Raw genomic sequence first — 18142 nt, 5'->3', positions numbered from 1 at the left:
ATGGCCTGGGAATCTGATTCAGAGACTGAACCAGAGGAATCCCAGCCTGCACAGGAGTCCCCGCCTCCAGGGCCGGCTAAGCTGGGGCAGGGCCTTGAATCTGAAGCGCCTGCACCTGTGCCGGATCCTCAGCAGCAGACACCAGATGAATCCACTCTGGCTCCGGAGGTGATTGAGGGCCCATTGCCTACAGGTGCGCCTCTCCCAGCCCTGTCAGGGGAAGGTGAGCCTCCCCCTGGGTCCAGTAACCCTACAGCCTCTCCTGAGTTGCAGAGGCTCAGGGCAGAGAGGCGGAGGAAACTGGGTTCTCTCAGGAGGAGTGCTCACCTTAAGGCCAGGAGAGGCGGATCACTTGTGGGCCGGAACCGCCCCTGGCCTCAGAGAAGATAAAGGCCAGTCAGCCCGGTCCCAGGTTGCGGGAGCAACGTCGTTGGAAACCTGCTTCTGCCAGCACCCAGACCTGTTCTTCCAGAGTTCCCGACCACGCCCAGCTTCTTGCTTCGGACCCCGCTTCGCCCTTTGTGGACTGTCTCCAGACCCTTGACCCAGGACCGGACTCTGACCACGCCTCACGGTAACCTCCCCCCGGGACCAGCACACCCAGTCAAGGTAGATATTCAGCAAAGAATAAAAGTTTATGGAATTTCACAAATTGCTTCTTATGAGGTAGAAAATAAGTTACAGAAAACACCTCCAAATTCCCCCAAGACCTACAGGTGAAATAGCTACATTTATTGTCTTTCAAGACCACGAACACCAACAGGGTCTCAATTATTGGCCAATAATTTCCAAAATCTTGTAGATCAAATAATGGCTCGTCAATGACATCTGTACCTCTGCCTATTTAAAGGTGGCCAACATACTACATTTGGCTAGTGAAAAGTTAATAACACAGCCATGTCACCAACATCCAACAAGCAAGTGGCTGTGTGGATAAAACTCTTGTTGACCAATCTTCGGGGAACAACAGCTAAAACCTACCTAACCACATGTGAGTGAACAGGGCATTAAACACTGCAGGTCTAGACTCTCCATGTCAGCAGCAGCCAAGTCAGCCCTAACACAGGCAATTTCATCTTCAAAGTGCCTGGCAAAAATGTCACAGCAAGCTGATGAGGCATCTGTAAATGAAGAAGCAGGAGATTGTAAAGGTTCTCTCATTGCCTTAAAGAGCCCCACTAAATGGCCCTGAGCTGACACTGATGGTGAAGTAAGCCTTCATCACTGTTTCATAACCAGAGAATTGTCCTTTAAATAGACTCTATGATGCAAGTTTAATCAGAGGCAACATAAATTTGCTGGATTTAAAATATATTGGAGCTATTCTAAACTTTAAGGAGCATCAAATTGGTTCCCATGAAACCAAACTGAAGTTACTTGAGACCTAATATTCATGTGCAAGCAAAATTATTTATTTTTCATCGAAACATTAAGCACTGAAAACTCCTAACTGTGGCATTCCAGGGAGTGATCTCTAAATAGCTTAATGAAGGAGTTCCATGGGTAATATATTCTTAGAGTAGTCACAAACTAACCTGTGGGTGGAATTAATTTCTGACGCATTAATTAAATGCAAAGCTGAAACTCGATATTCTTCAGCTGATGCATCTGACAGTGGGCTTTGGCCCACAAAAGCTTATGCTACAATAAATCTGTTAGTTTTGAAGGTGCCACAAAACTGTTGTTTTCCCTGCAACAGAGAAATATAGCTAACCATGTGGAATTAAACACACTTTTGAGGATTTTCATGGAGTCACGGATTTTCCTTAGGTATATGTGCACAGTTTATTTACTCCAGAAGAAAACCTAAGAAATTACACCCACACAAAAACTATTGGGAAGAGAACCCTTATTAAAATCAAATCACAACTCAGAGGAGAGGGAGAAAATGGCAAGATCAAGTATTATCACAAAAGTGGACCTGTGTAAGAGTCTCTTTCTTCTATTTTCTTTGCAATCTTTAATTCACAAAAACAGGTAGATGATAGACCCTCTGCAATGAAACCATGTAATCAAAATTTTAAACACATATGTAGCTTTAGAAATAATTAGCTGGAGTTTGGGGGAAATTAAGAGGCTCTACAAACACTGGCACTTACAAAGGTTAAGAAGCACATAGGGGTCATTTAAATTCAATACTACAAGCACATTTGCACAGGCAAGGATGCTTGTTAAGGGACTGAAAGGCAGTAGGAGGCAGAATCTTAGCATTCCTCAAACCCCAGAGAAATCCACCCAGAGAGAAGGTATTTCCTATTGAAGATACCAGTCCAGATCCTGAGGAGGGGCACTTTCAGGGGATGCTGCTGGAAAGTGGGAGCTGAAAAGAGACCATTTGTTTGAGTAGTTAATGGTGTGCAGCACTTTGAATCTCAAATAGTACATGTTAAATTACGAGATTTGAGAGTTTTTTAATAGTCAAAGGGTATATACATTTTACAGGGATGCGGGTGGCGCTGTGGGTTAAACCACAGAGCCTAGGACTTGCAGATCAGAAGGCTGGCAGTTCGAATCCCTGCAACGGAGTGAGCTCCCGTTGCTCGGTCCCAGCTCCTGCCCACCTAGCAGTTCGAATGGCATTTCCGTGCGCTGCTCTGGTTCGCCAGAAGCGGCTTAGTCATGCTGGCCACATGACCCGGAAGCTGTACGCCGGCTCCCTCAGCCAATAAAGTGAGATGAGCGCTGCAACCCCAGAGTCGGTCACGACTGGACCTAATGGTCAGGGGTCCCTTTACCTTTATATACATTTTATGAAATGAAATACATACTAGATTGTACTTGAAAGCCAAATCCTTCCCCAAGTGTAGTAAGAGAGACATAGCTCCATAGCAGAGCACATGCTTTGAATGCAGAAGGCCCCGTGTTCCATCCATGGAATCCGTTGCAATGCTTCTCAAACTTGCGTCTTGAGCTGTTTTTTGGACTACAACTCCCATCCATCCCTGACCACTGGTCCTGTTAGCTAGGGATGATAGGAGTTGTAATCCAACAACAGCTTAAGTCCCAAGTTTGGGAAACATTGTGCTATGATGTGAGGTAGCAGGTCTGAGAGAGACCTTTGCCAAGGACCTTGTAAAACCATTGCTATTTTGACTAGACAATACTGTGTTAGATGGGCGAGTGGTCTAAGAAGGAGCCTCCTCAAGTATCCTGCACTCATCACACTACTGATAATGGCCTAGTTGTCAGAGTTAACGGTGTACAGAGAAAACGCTCCCATTTGCTCCTCCCCTAGAGCAAGAGAATCAAACCATGACCCCTGACTTAGCTTTACAGCTGAACAGAGGATTGTAGTTTGTTTTTATCAAAAATTTGCTTCAAATTATGTTTTGTTTGGAGTGAAACAAACCATGATCCTTGGGCTTGAAGGGCCAAACCAGGAAGAAGAGGTGTTTGGATTTGATATCCCACTTTATCACTACCCTAAGGAGTCTCAAAGCGGCTAACATTCTCCTTTCCCTTCCTCCCTCACAACACACACTCTGTGAGGTAGTTAATGGTGAGAGACTTGAAGCTGAGAGACTTGAAGCTGAGAGACTTCAAGGAAGTGTGACTAGCCCAAGATACCCAGCAGCTGCATGTGGAGGAGTGGGGACGCAAACCCAGTTCACCAGATTACGAGTCCACCGCTCTTAACCACTACACCACACTGGCTTGTTGCTTCCACTAGCAAAGGAGCAAAGCAGAAGCTATTTGAATGCTTACAGTAAGGCATTAAAATATGGTCCACCATGCCACGACATGACTGCCATGGAAAAAACAGTAAGAAGAAACAGCCATGAGTAAGAACACAAAGGCACCAAACTTAGAATGGGATAAGGTGTTCTTGCACTTGGAAAGACTACTGTTTCTGGTCCCTACCAAGAGCTGTCTTCAAAATAAATCAAGGGGCCTCCAGGAAACACAGGAAGTCAGAGACTGGTGCTATGCAGCATTCAAGCTATTCACCACAGCTCTTAACCACAGGTACAAGAGCGGCACTAGAATTAAGTTAAGTGACCAGTTTGGCATTCTGTCATTTCAAGCCTAAAAATCTATTGATCAAACAATCAGGACAATTTGTCTTGTCAGTATGGAAGCTGGCACAGAAAATCAACCTGGTGAGGGGTATAGACTGAACAAATTTTAGAACATCTGATAAAAAATGACTAAGTTCTTGCAGTTTAATAGCTTGCTTTGAAACAGTGTCTTTGTTCTGTCTGTGTTTTCGTATCCCCTGAAAACACAGTTGAAGCTTAATCTTTTGGCAGTTCAGATTATTTTAACAATTCAAAATTTTTGTGAAGGTGTGCCTTCTGCTAGTCTGGTGAAAATCCATTCAGTGTTCCCAAAATTGTGTGGTTTCAAAGCGCCTGTTTTAATGAGCCATGTAAGCACATAACTAAGGCCAAGTATGACAACACAGCTCTGTTTGGCAGACTGAAGCTTCCCTGGTGGTGCTTTCTTCCCAGGGATCAACAATTTCATTCAGCACTGCAAGGACTCACACAACCTCTAGCAAGCATGAGAAGGTCTAGGCTTCTTCTCAGGGCAAGGCGGGGGGATTCCCACTCCCTCCCCAGCCACAAAGATCAGAGGAAGCCTGGGATTTACTTTGGCTCTATGCCCACTAGGAGTTCGGACTACCAAGTACAAAGCCTTTGCCTTCCCCTTTCAGCTCTAAGTTGGAACTGGAAGGCAGATTTGGGAGAGTTTGTGTTGAAGTTCATTGGGTACTCCAAAAGATCAGCAAACAACAAAGCCCAAGCAAGCCTTGCCTCTACCCCACCAAGCTGGATGAAGGGTGGGGATAGAGACCAGAATAGGAGGCTGATAATTGACTACACGGAATCCCCTACCAATCTCCAAAGTTGTAATTGGAGAAGAGAGCAAAGACTTGTCCCCCAACTTTGCACTGTGTTTCAGATACACAGGGCAAGGTCAGCGACAAGCCTCCACCTAGCATTACTGGTTGCACAATGGATGTGTTGGTTAATGTGGCATCACAGGTGAAGTCAAAATTATTAGCTGGCTTGGAGCAGAGAGAGAGCATTATATATACCATATTTTTTGCTCTATAAGACTCACTTTTTCCCTCCTAAAAAGTAAGGGGAAATGTGTGTGCATCTTATGGAGCGAATGCAGGCTGCGCAGCTATCCCAGAAGCCAGAACAGCAAGAGGGGTCACTGCTTTCTCTGTGCAGCGATCCCTCTTGCTGTTCTGGCTTCTGGGATTCAGAATATTTTTTTTCTTGTTTTCCTCCTCCAAAAACTAAGTGCGTTTTGCGGTCTGGTGCGTCTTATAGAGCGAAAAATGCGGTATATACTGATACAATGGGGAGCTACAACCATAGCAACTATGGACTGTAGAATGGTAGATGATTTCTTGGTGACACAAAGGAATTTTTTAAAAAGCATGGTGGCAGAGAAGGATACACTGAGCAACTACGGAACAAGCTTATGGCGAGCAGGCAAGGTATTTAGTGAACTCTGTTAATAAAACAGACTGAGCATGAGAAATACTATTATAGAGGGGAAAACCTTATCAGTAGAAATGCTGGATTTATTCAGAAAACTATACTGGCAGAATAGAGACTGTGAAAGGAAAACTCACTCCTGTTTGTAACTCATTTTATTTTAGGCACTTTTGCCCCAGTTTTCAAACATGTTCACACGACAACTATAATTTTATTTCTTACATTTATCCCACTTTTCCAACAAGGAACTTGAGGCGGAGTGCATGGATTTCCCCCACTACCCTGTGGCAGGTTAGGCACACACATGCATGCACACCAGAGTGGATTTGATTTAAATCAAAACAATTTAAATCATGATTTAAATCACTAGTCAGTAAGACTTAATTTAAATCATTTATTTTTTTTACAGAAAGGCATTGCTGCTGGTATAATCTTAATATTTACAACCAGATGAAAGTTTCATTTTTGGAATAATACATTTTCAGAGGAGTTTTTACAGTTATATCAAAAATTACTGATTTGATTATACTATTAGAAATATAGACAGATAATTATGAAATTATTGTGAGGTTTAATAAGTTGTGAGGTTTAATAAGTTAACTGTTTATATTTGGACAACTTTTCTACTGTACTTTATTGGAAGGAGAAAAACAATCATTTCCTTAATAACAATTCAAACAATTTATTTAACTAAAACAATAACATGATAGCATATGTCTCCATGTTTGTTAACTGATGTGGTTAAACATTTTTTTCAGCACACATGAAACACTTAAAACAAATCCTTATTTCCTGATGGCCTTTGGACTATAATGTAACTTAAATAGAAAACTATCTTTACAAAAGTTTTTTCCTCCAAAAGCATTTTATTTTTAAAATCCAAATTAAATTTAAAAAAATCAATTTAAATTAAAAAAAAAAATCCTTTTTAAAAAAATCTTTTTTTTTTATCCACCCTGCACACATGCACACACACACACACACACACGAGGGGAGAAGGCAGGGAGGGAGAACCAAAATCACCTAGTGAGTTTCATGGCTGAGTGAGGATTTTAATCTGGGCTTCCCCAGTCTAGTCTGACACCAATGTTAGAAATTGAGATAAACCTTGGTTATGGAAGCAACAACTGAATGTCTAGGCGTGCTTTTTTATAACAAGAATACAAAGCTGAAAATGAATGAGCTGCAGCTAAAATATTGTTCATTTTTCACATGGTCTAGTCCTTCCCCTGCCCACCCCCCTAATATTCCTAAGAGGGTCTCTTCTCCAGTCTTCAGAGAGTAGCTGGAAGTGGGGAGGCAGAAAAAGGTCCTCTTTTCCTTCCACTCTGTAGTTTTAATCTGAAATATTGGGAGCAGTACTGCGCCGAGCTCAGAAACTGCTAAAATTCCCTGTCGCAAAATGTGCCTAGAAAAATAGAAGTTTTGAACACTATCTGACACTAACCACTGCACAAGCCTGCCTATGCAACGGATCTAAGAAATAAAGTAATTCTTAGCAAGAATGACATAATGGTGGGCTTTAATGATCCACAATCAATCACGAGTAGCTCAGATTACATTCTGAAGAGGAGCATATGTTTTGTTTAGGAATCACTGAAGAGTTAGGGATGCAGAAATCACTGGAGGAAGCTAGAAGGCTTAGATAAGAGACTTACTGGCCAGCCAACAAGTCAGCACATGGAATAAGGAGGCTGCGCATGTAACTCTCAAGATGCAGCACAGTAAGCTGCCTTATGCCAAGCCACAGCGCTGATCCCTTTAGCTGCGTATTACCTACACCACTGCTGTTCAGTGGTGGGTTGCAGCCTGATCCAAGATGGGTCACAACAGGAACACTACTACCATGCAAAAATATTCAGAAATGGGTGGATGTGTGGATTAAAAGTAGGTCCTGGGCATGGTGGATAAAAATCAATGATATTTTTTTTTTATCGGATTTTTTTTTTATTTAAATCAGGGTTTTTTTATTTGAATTGAATTTTTTTAATTTAAATTGGATTTTTAAAATAAAATGCTTCGGAGGAAAAATCTTTCTAAAGAGAGTTTTCTATTTAAGTTACATTATAGTCCAAAGGCTATTCATCAGGAAATAAGGATTTGTTTTAAGTTTTTCATGTGTGCTAAAACTCAGTCTAAGGTGTGTGTTTTTAAAAAAATCGTTTAACCACATCAGTTAACAAACATGGATACATATGCTGTAATGTTATTGTTTTAGTTAAATAGTTTAAATTGTTATTAAGGAAATGATTATTTTTCTCCTTCCAATAAAGTACAGTAGAAAGGTTGTCCAAATATAAACAGTTAACTTATTAAACCTCACAATAATTTCATAATTATCTGCCAATGTATTTCTAGTTGTATATCAAATCAGTAATTTTTGATATAACTGTAAAAACTACTATGAAAATTTATTATTCCAAAAATGAAACTTTTATCTAGTTGTAAATATTAAGATTATACCAGCAAGAATGAGTCTTTCGGTAAAAAGAATTATTTAAATCAAGCCTTACTGACTAGTGATTTAAATTGTGATTTAAATTGATTTGATTTAAATCAAATCCACCCTGGTCCTGGGTCTGAAAAGGCTGAGGATACTGTATTGGCCCTCCAGGGTTTCAGAACATAAGAGCTCTGCTAGATCAAACCAAAGAGCTATTTTGTCCAGAATCCTGTTTCCAGTAGTGACCAATAGTAGCCTCTGGAAAGCTCACAAGAAGGACATGAGTGCAACAGCAATCTTCCACTCCTGTTCTCAGAGACTGGCATTCAGAGGCAGCTTGCTCTAATTCTGGAGAATAAATATGCCCATCATCAGAGTCTCATACCTTTCTAAAGCCATCTAAGTTGGGGTCCCTCACCACATTTTGTGGTAGAGAATTCTGTAGTTTAATTATGTGTTTTGCGAATAACTAGTTTTTATTTTGTTTTATTTATTAAATTTGTATACCACGCTTCATCCACAGATCTCAGGGAGGCTCACAATATAAAACACTTTTGTTTTCTGTATCTTGAATCTGTCACCCTTATAGCTTCATTAGATGACCCTGGGTTTTTGTAGTATGAGAGGGAGAGGAAAAGTTCTGCCAACTTTTTCAACACAATATTTTATATACATGATCCCTATTGCCCTATTTCATTATAAACAAAAAAGTCACAACTCTTATAGGGAAGTTACTCCGGCCCACTTACCATTTTGGATGCCCCTTTCCTGCTTTACAGCAGCCAAAGCTGTAGCAGCTGTGAGGTAACTGTGCTCTCACCATAGATTTGTAGACAGGAGTCTTTCCTAACCTGTCAGGAAACTGCCATCGGAAGAACAGGTGGTAGAAAGGCTCCAGGAGAATAGGAGAGGCTCTGCAGCAGAAGAGGGAACCAGTAGGGGGAGAGCAGGAGCTCAAAGGGAAAGGGAGTCGGAGGGGAGGCTCTGGGATACTTCCAGTGAGAACAGTGAGGAGGTAACAAGACCCCCTTTAGCAACCCCCACCCCTCGCCGGAAGCTGTCACGCAGAGAGTCCAGGAGGCGCATGTCCGTCAAACAGCTTTTATGTTGGAGTAAGTTCCGTAGACGCCCACTGTCGGATTCTACCAGCGACTGACGGAGTCATGCTTTGGGGGCTCCGTTAGAGACTCAGGTTGGCTGACCAGCCAAAACCCGGAGGGATCAAGCTTTACGCACAAGCAGCTCATTATCCCATCACATAACCCTACCTAGAGATGCCTAGAATTGAACATCAAGCATCACATGGCCAAGGACCTACAGGTCTTCTCCAAGATGCATTTGCTGAATACAGTCATACCTCAGGCTGAAGTAGCTTCGGGAAAAGTATTTTTGGGTTGCGCGCTGCGGCGACCCGGAAGTAACGAAGCGCTTTACTTCCGAGTTTCGCCGCTCGTGCAAACAGTCAAAATGACGTCACGTGCATGCACAGAAGTGGCGAAACGCACAGACGCTGGTTGCGTTTGCTTCTGGATGCGAATGGGGCTCCAGAACGGATCCCGTTCGCATCCAGACATACCACTGTAATAAGGTATTAACTGTTGCAGACAGTGGATGAGTGCAAGAATGCAGAAATACACATCAGCAGCAACCCTAGTAGGGGTACATGTCACTACTAAAACGCAGCGTGTGTATTTTAATTTGTCATATAGCTTGCAGGGTATAGAATTTTCGCCATTCCTAGTCCAGAAGAAGCTGAGGAGGAGGAAAGGAATGGGAGATTCAGGAAGCTGAAGTAGCATGGAGACCACCAAAAGGCATAAACTGTTTCTTGTTTTTATATGTTTTTTAAAGTGGAAGCATTTTTGGCAGGAATGCATATTCTCTCTCCCTCTCTTTGTTCCTCTCCCACAGCTTAAAATATTACTCATCAACTTCCTTGGCTTCTGACATTTTAGCAGGCATTGGTCACATATCTCAAAGCCTACCTTAGCAGACAAAAGGGAGTAGAAACTGTCATGAAAATTCAGAATTCCAGGAAGCTGAATTCTATGTTCAGCACATCACGCTTATCTCTCATGGAATAGCAACATAGGTACTGCCCTGGTAACTGTGGAGGCTCAATGCACAGGAAGAATTTTGGTGAAACTGAAGCCAGGACAGCTTGAAAAAGACAGCAGTCATGTGGTAAGCCAACAACTACAGTTGTTCGGATGTCCAGAGAAATGGAGGGCACAGTTACACTTGGCTTTCCATCTGGCCAGAGTCTAAACCAGCTGTCTCTCATGTTACAGCTGCCATGGGGAATAGTGTACATTGGAAACCACATGGAAACTGGCCATCTGTTTCAACCCACAGTTGCAGGAGGGATAACCAGAGATTACCACTTCACCAGTGGCCACTAGTGAAGTGATGCATCTATAGGACCTAGAAACTGTACAGCCACTGAATGATGACAAGAGGGGAAAGGAATTTTCAGTTCACTGAACACATGAATACAATACAGCGGTATTTCTGCATAGCATAATGGGAGGCTCAACCTGAAGTGAAGGCTGAAAGCAAGATAAGACAGCATTCTGTAAGTGGGACAAGTGGGAGCTGCAACAAAATGTGGCTGTGTATCCTCATCTCCTGGAAGAAGTTCAGATTTCCTGTGCTATGTTAATCAATCAATCAATCAATCAATCAAGAACAATTGCTACCTCCCAAGCTTCCTTATTTTTGTTCAGTAACCTGGATTAGAATCCCCACTTCACCCATAAAATCACATTGAAAAACTAAGTAAAATATACTTTCTTATCCTTTTACGTTCCTATTTGTAGGACGGTCATACAAAGGATAACTAATGTGGTTATGTCATGGCAAATGTGCATCTTTAAGTTAAGAGGTTATGAGGTTATGAGAACTCATAACTTAACTCTGATACAGCAAAGAGAAAATTAATTGGTCTAATGCCACACTGAACAGAATACAGAGACAGATATGAGATATTCAGGTTTAGCTTTGTGTTTCGCTATGCAGATTTCTGGCTTCAGAGGCAAAAAGATCAATCTCCATATCAAAAAATATTATGATAAATATACAAAGTTCACAATATATGTATTGAAGGGTTTGGTGAAGCACACAGTAGATTCTATGCAAAGCAGCAAACAGTGCTTATTGTTATTGCAATGGTTTCCTATATAGCAAATTTATTTGAATAAATTATCAATATACTGTACATGGTTATGGATATACACTGCATTCAACTCCTTACTTAGCCATCAAGCTCTCCCTGAAGTGGTCTGGGTCACTCCTCGTCTAGCCATTTACGGCCACTTCTCACAATCCCCTTTACACAAATGCAAAACCACACACAAAAACTGATTCAGGCTCAGCCCTTTACAATCACTTCACACAAATAAATCCAAACATACACATAATGCAAAGCACTACAACCAACCACTACATACAGGTTGTTGTTCCCTCTTGCCCCTACACCCCCATTTCCCAGACCTACTGGCTTTTGCAAGCTTCCTGAGGCTTAAATCCTACACATGAGAGTAAGTCCCATTGAACTCGATGAGCCTTAATTCTGAGCAGGCTAGTACTGTATAAGATTGTGCTGTCAGTCTGGCAGCAGATGATCATTCAACTGAGAAGCTTCACCCGGCACAACCTAGCCCTGAATGTGTGTTGAAATATGACTTGTCCGTGCTTAAATGATGGATTGAAATTGAAATTTTAAAACCTCACATTTTTATGGATACACAACAGATTTTCACCAAACCAGGAAGGAGAAGACCTCTGCAATTTCCTTGAATTTTTGAGTGTATCTAAACCAGCAAAAGGGAAAAACAGAAGGTATATTTTAGATGTGCAAATAATTGTCAGAAAGTGGATAAATTTGCACTTATTAGGGGAATCTTTAAACAACTGCTGTATCTCAGTAATTTCTTATCAGGTTTTATTTTTAATGTGGTCAATTTATAGTGTGCTTAGCATGAAGATTTTCTGTGTTAACCTTTAGATAATTTGGACAAATAGTCTTGATTTTATTAGGATTACAGTGGCAAGACTTTACAATAGCAGAATGCCATTTGATCTTTCCACCTTAACTATACGGCAACAATGTTTCTGCAATATAGAGTGGTGAATATCCTTACTAGCAAAACCTGCAATACAGGTTCAAACATGTTATAGGGATGCTAGTTGCTATGCATGGCTTGGGTCGTTGGGCTCCTCCACTCAGGAAGATGGTGTTCTACCTTTCTTGGACAGGGCTGTACTCCTCGTAAGAAAGAAGTGTGCAGTCTAAGAATGTTCCTGGATCCAGCTGCACTGGGGACCCAAGTGGCCTCTGTGGCATGAAATATATTCCATCAGCTGCAACATCTCTTGGACATATTTAGCCTCAGTATATTGGCTTCCTGGGACACAGGTGGTGCTGTGGGTTAAACCACAGAGCCTAAGACTTGCTGATCAGAAGGTTGGCGGTTCAAATCCCTACGACGGGGTGAGCTCCCGTTGCTCGGCCCCTGCTCCTGCCAACCTAGCAGTTTGAAAGCACATCAAAGTGCAAGTAGATAAATAGGTACCGCTCCAGCGGGAAGGTAAACGGCGTTTCTGTGCGCTGCTCTGGTTCGCCAGAAGCGGCTTAGTCATGCTGGCCACATGACCTGGAAGCTGTACGCTGGCTCCCTCGGCCAATAAAGTGAGATGAGCGCTGCAACCCCAGAGTCATCCGTGACTGGACCTAATGGTCAGGGGTCCCTTTACCTCTACCTTATATTGGCTTCCTAGAGCATGACTATCTACAATGAGTTCTCTTCTGGGTTCCCTTCCACTCTGAGCAGTAATCTAAGAGATAGCCTTCTCAGTGCTGGTACCGTCAGTAGAATTCCCTTCCCTGGAGCCTACACTACCAATCTATTTTTTACCTACTATCTTTGGTTTAGGCACTATCTCTTGGAGTAACTCAGTGGCAGCCAACACAGTGTCTACTAGATATTTTGGACTACAACTCCCATCAGCCCCAGCCAGAATTGCCAGAGGTCAAAAACACCTGGAAGGCACTGCATTGGCTATCCCTGACCTATCTCAAAGGGCTGCTGTGAGAGTAAAAGAGACAAGGAAGAACTTGTATGCCACCTTGAGCATATTATATAAATATAATAAATGTTATTGAGTAATTGCTTATGAAAAACAACCTGAAAACATGGTGGTATATGATTTTGTTTTAAAACTAATAATTGAGGGGCTGTACTTTGAAAGAGGACATCCACTGTAAATTTTATGCTTGCTGTGGGGTGGTGGGGGTGGAAGTATTATGGGGTGTATGGTCCTAAAGGGACATTAGTGAAGTTGGAACTGAGGACCTTCTTCCCCCCCTCTTGCCGGTGTAAGAAGCCAAGAAACACAACTGAGGTAGCTACAGAACTGCTCACTGGAGAAAGAAGGAGTTATATTTCAGCTAAGAGAAAGCTATATGGGAAGGAAGTAAGGGATTATTCACTAAAGGTTGCTGCTGATGAAGCAGTTGCTCTGAAGGCAAAACTATTGAATTACCTTAGCAAACTCTACTATTAAACCCCCTTTAGCTATGGTAACAGAATGAAGGGGAGAACTGGCAGGTGAGAGGAAGGATACATAACTTTTCTCATGCCAATGAAACTCTCCATTGGAGCCACCTCGGTCCATTCCCCCCTCCTTAGCTGTGTTTACTTCTGTTCTGAAATGGGGAGGGGGGTTGTATTCTCAGATGAAAAACTTGCAAGTGGATGGAAGTGTCAAGGATTCTCTTTCTGCCTGCTAGTTCTTCCCTGCATATGCCACCCTCCACCAGCACTCCACCCAAGCTCCCGTACAAGTACAGTATGAGTGTTAGGAGACAAACAGGGTGAGGAAGCAGCATCCTGGGAGATCTATTAAGTCTTTACAGGGAAAGCAGGAAAAATCTGAAGGGTGCTCACAAGATGTGTTTGTTGGGGTACACAAAGGGGTTGGGTTGAGCCATGTAGAGGTGTAGGAGAGCGTAGCTAGAGGGAGAAGGATGCTATCCACTAGACGAGAGCAATTTCATTCAGATGTACTGAAATATTCACTATTGCTTACAATAGAAGAGTAATTAGGGATAATGGGTGGGGGATCCCTGGTACATGCGAGATGGGAGCACTGTTGGGATCTAGGTCAGACGTTCTAGGCAGGGTGAAAAATACATGGGGGGGGGAGCACACAACGACAGTAACACAGTGCTATCAGAGATAAAAGGTTGTGTGTTTTTATAAAGTAAGTAAGGCTTTTAGGGATTGTGAGAATGGCTGTGAGAGAGAGAGAGAGACAGAGAGAGAGAAGTTGTTCTTAGAGCAGGAAAAATATGAGGATTCTAACAAAAGTAGTTGGAGCAGCACACTGGAGCAACAAGACAAACTGGAGAGCTACCTGCTAGTCTATGGGGGGGGCCCTCTTACACAGAAAGCAATCGGTTTGGGGTTACACTGTGCTAGAACAAGAGGAGCATTATGTATTGGAGGGTCAATGGGGAGGGTTGCCGGATACTTCTTGGTACACTTTTTAAATATATACGGAGAGAGGGAAAGCTTGCTTCCAGTATTGTTTGCATTAATATACGTGCAATCACATATCCATACTAACGCTACCACTTTGCATCGCTGTAAGCATACTTACATTAGTACACTTTTCAGGCACCCACCTTACAGCCCAAACCTGCACTACGTGGAACAGAGCTTACTGAAAGGTTCAATGAATGCACAGAGGGATCGCAGCCATTATAAATATTATGAATTAGAACTAGATGGGAAAGCGGGTGGGGGGAAGAGTACACGACAGGCAAATGACATGGGGGGTGTCCTGCAGACTTCTGGCTTGTCAAAGAGGGGGGGAATAAATAAAACTATGAGCTAAAGGTCATTAAAGAAGTAACCCCCCCCCACCGCCTTCCCCACCCCATGCACACATACACACACACATACTGAACTTAGGGAGGGGTCTTTCCAAGGGGAGGCTTCCCATCCACAAATGCAAGCACCCTTTTCTTTCCGCGGACAGGAGAGGGGGGGCACCTTCTTCACTTACTAAGGGTCGTTGGTGAAGCGGGGGCTCCGCGGGGGCTGGTAGCCGTACAGGTGACAGTAGAGCACGTCGAAGCAGAAGCAGCACATCTCGGCCGACACCACCATCTTCCTGCAGCCGCCGGGCCCGACCCCGGGCGAGGAGAGGAGCGAGGCGGCTGCCGGCGCGGAGAGGCCTCCTGGTCCCGCGCCGCAGCTGGGCGGCAGCGGCGGGGAGAGGGCGCAGCCGGGGGAGCCCCCCGCCAGCCCCCCGAGGCCGTTGAGGCGGGGGGCGCCCCCCGGCAGCGCAGGAAGGGACCCCGGCTCGCCGCAGCCTCCCCCGGACCCCGCCGCCGCCGCCGCCCCGCCGCAGTGCGAGCTGCCGCCGCCGCCGCCGCCGCTGCCCGGGCCGGCCGAGCCCGACGGAGGGGAGCTGGAGAGCTTCTGCTTCTTCACCCCGCAGCAACCCGCCGCCATCTTGGAGCCGTCTCCCCCCACGCAGCGCTTCCGACCCATGGCGGGGGGGCCGCTCCGCCGGCCGGGGGACGTGCGCCCGCCCGCCCCGCCTCCGCCTCCGCCTCCTGCCGGGCCCGCTCCGCCTGCAGCCGGGGAGGAGGGGAGGCGGGCAGGAGGGAGAGGAAGGGGCGAGCGGAGGGGGAGAGAGAAGAAGGAAATGCGAGGAGGCAGGAGAGGGATGAGGGGAAGAGATGGAGGGGGGGGAGAGGATGAGGAGAAGAAAGAGAAGAGGGGGAAATGCGGGGAAGTGGGGATGTGAGAAGGGAAGGAAGAAAGCGGGGAGGAATGGGAGAATGTGAGAAGGAAGGAAAGGGAGAGAGAGAAAAAGAGGGATGTGCGGGAAAGAGTAGAGGGGACGCGGGAAAGGAAGGGCGAAGGACGTGAGCGAGAAAGGGGAGCGGGGATGTGGGAAAGGAGGGGATCGAAGGGAGGAGGAAGGGGGATGTGGGGGCAACAGACGAAGAAAGAGATGTGGGGAAGGAGGAATGAAAGAGATGGATGGGGGGAATGTGAGGAGAAGCGGAAGATGGGAAATGGAAAGGTAAAGAAGAAGGAGCGGTGTGCGGGGAAGACGCGGCAGAAGAAGGAGCAAGGGACGATTGAATGGAAGGAGGGAGGGAGAGAAGAAGAAGGACCCAGGGAATAATGGCCGAGCAACAAGGATGAAGGCAAAGGGATGTGGAGGAGAACGGAGGGAGGAGATGCGTTGGGAAATTTAAAACAACGATAACGTGGGAAGGGGGGGGTTAATGTACACAGTGGGGAAAAGAAGGGGTATAACGAGAGAAAAAAGAAAGAGCAGCATTAGTAGCCTCCCCCTTGTCCCATTTTGACAATCCCCTCCATATCCCATATTTCCCCCTCCCGCACTCCACGTTCGTTTCTCAGTGTCACAAAAGTCTTTATAGCCTCAGCTTACGACGGTGTTTGGTTTGGGCTTTTTTTTTTTTCTTTTCGTTTTAATTGCATTATTAAAAACACACAAAAACCAGGTATACTGTCTGCAAGGTTGAAGTTCAGCCTGCCTCCCAACCATCCCTCCCTTCGGAGAGAACTGAAAAATGCCCTACTAAATAATTCACATGACCTGAGTTGGCATGGAGAAGGAAGGCGAAATATATAAGTCTGAGTCAGCAAGCCAGAGCCTGGGAGGATCCTGTTTTTTTAAACACCACCAACCCCCCCAAAAAACAGCAACGTGCAAGCTGCTACCTGCCGTTGGCTGCCTTATGACTGTGATCTATTTGGTGGGAAAGGTTCGCCCAAGGCTCCCAAAAACACCACCAGAGAGAAGGACATCCTTTATAAGCAAGGTGAATGAGGCAGCCCAAGAAGTGCATACATTTTTTTCATTGGTTTTAGAATGATACATATAGACAAGCAAAATAAAACAATTATTTGGAACTGTTCTTCCTTCCTCTCTCCCCACCCCACCCCAGCTTTTAATATTGCTCATTGACACTTAATAGTTAAGTAAATAGACAATCCTATGTATACTTAGTGAGGGAAAGTAATAGCTGCCCTTTGAGGCTTCTTCCTAAGGGCAAATGGACAGTGAGCAACATCCTCCATGTTGAAATCCTGTAGTTTCCCACAAGAGCCATAGGAAGCTTGACTATTTTAAAACCAGGCCTGTGACATGAGTGTAAGATATAGGGTGTATTTTTATATATCTGAGCCTTGAAGCAGGGGGGTTAATCTACTGTAGCAAGATGTCATTATGTTCAGGGAATGGCCTTTAAGGCAGATCATACCACCTCTGCAGCTTCATCATGCATTGCTAGAGCAACTTATTTTAAAGCCACTCACAACCCCTTTTGATTAATTGATATATTACAATACTTCAGCACACAGTGATCAGGTTCAGTTCAAATCCAGAATGCTGTTTTCGTTATGGCAGGCTGATCTACATCTACACTATACACTTAAAGCTATACACTATACACTTATATATTGCTTTACCAGTCATGGAGAATCCTGGGGGTTGCAGTTTGTTAAGGGTGCTGGGAACTGTAGGTCTGTGATGTTAGCATGCTGAACATACTACAGTTCCCAGGATTCTTTGTGCAAAGACTTGATGGTTAAAGTTGTTTAACAGTGCTTTAAATGCATGGTGTGGATGTGATGCAAGACTAGCCCTCCAGGAAGCTCTCGAGCAGAGTATTTAAGGCAGCAGCTCTCTTTACTTTTTTGTCCACCTGCCGATCTGCTCCTCTACCTGTAGCTGGGGTGGGGCAGTACTAGCTTCACCTCAGTATGCCTCTGAAGCACTGCCACTGAGAATGCAAGTTGGGAAAGTACTCTTGTGCTCAAGGTTCTGCTTGTGGACTTCCCATAAGCATCTGATTGGCCACTGTGAGAACCAAATTCAAGATTAGAGTTATTGGCTTCATCCAGTTGGGCTCTTGTGATGTGAACCTTGGAGGTTCTCTCCTTGCCCTGTCCTTGGTGATGTCAGCCTCTTTTTTTGTCTCCATTCACCTGTGTCCCAGTTTGCAGCTTGCTTTTACTATCCCACAGAATTCAGGGGGGTTAAATGATAACTCCCAACTGCTCTACATAGCATTCAACATTCTGGCCACACTAAATTGGGTGGACTGCTTCCTGAGATTAACATTGTTAGGGCACTAGCGTTAAAAGGGAGCAGAGGCGTAGAACTCATTAAGCGTCAAGATAGATAT

The 18142-nt window shown here is 44.3% G+C and overlaps 1 protein-coding gene across 1 annotated transcript in view; it reads right to left on the bottom strand.

The window, feature by feature from the left end:
• Positions 1-18142, bottom strand: part of AMMECR1 (AMMECR nuclear protein 1) — a 132666-nt gene that overhangs the window by 77514 nt on the left and 37010 nt on the right. Inside the window, exon 2 of the mRNA XM_083722375.1 lies at positions 14971-15544. Within this exon, the coding sequence (XP_083578501.1) occupies positions 14971-15544 (574 nt within the window). The remainder of the gene's footprint in view (positions 1-14970; positions 15545-18142) is intronic.

The sequence above is a fragment of the Podarcis gaigeae genome (assembly GCF_964106915.1).
Source record: "Podarcis gaigeae genome assembly, chromosome: Z".
Classification (NCBI taxonomy): Eukaryota; Metazoa; Chordata; class Lepidosauria; order Squamata; family Lacertidae; genus Podarcis; species Podarcis gaigeae.
The sequence above is the reverse complement of the archived record's forward strand: the minus strand, read 5'-3'. Positions and strand labels throughout refer to the sequence as shown.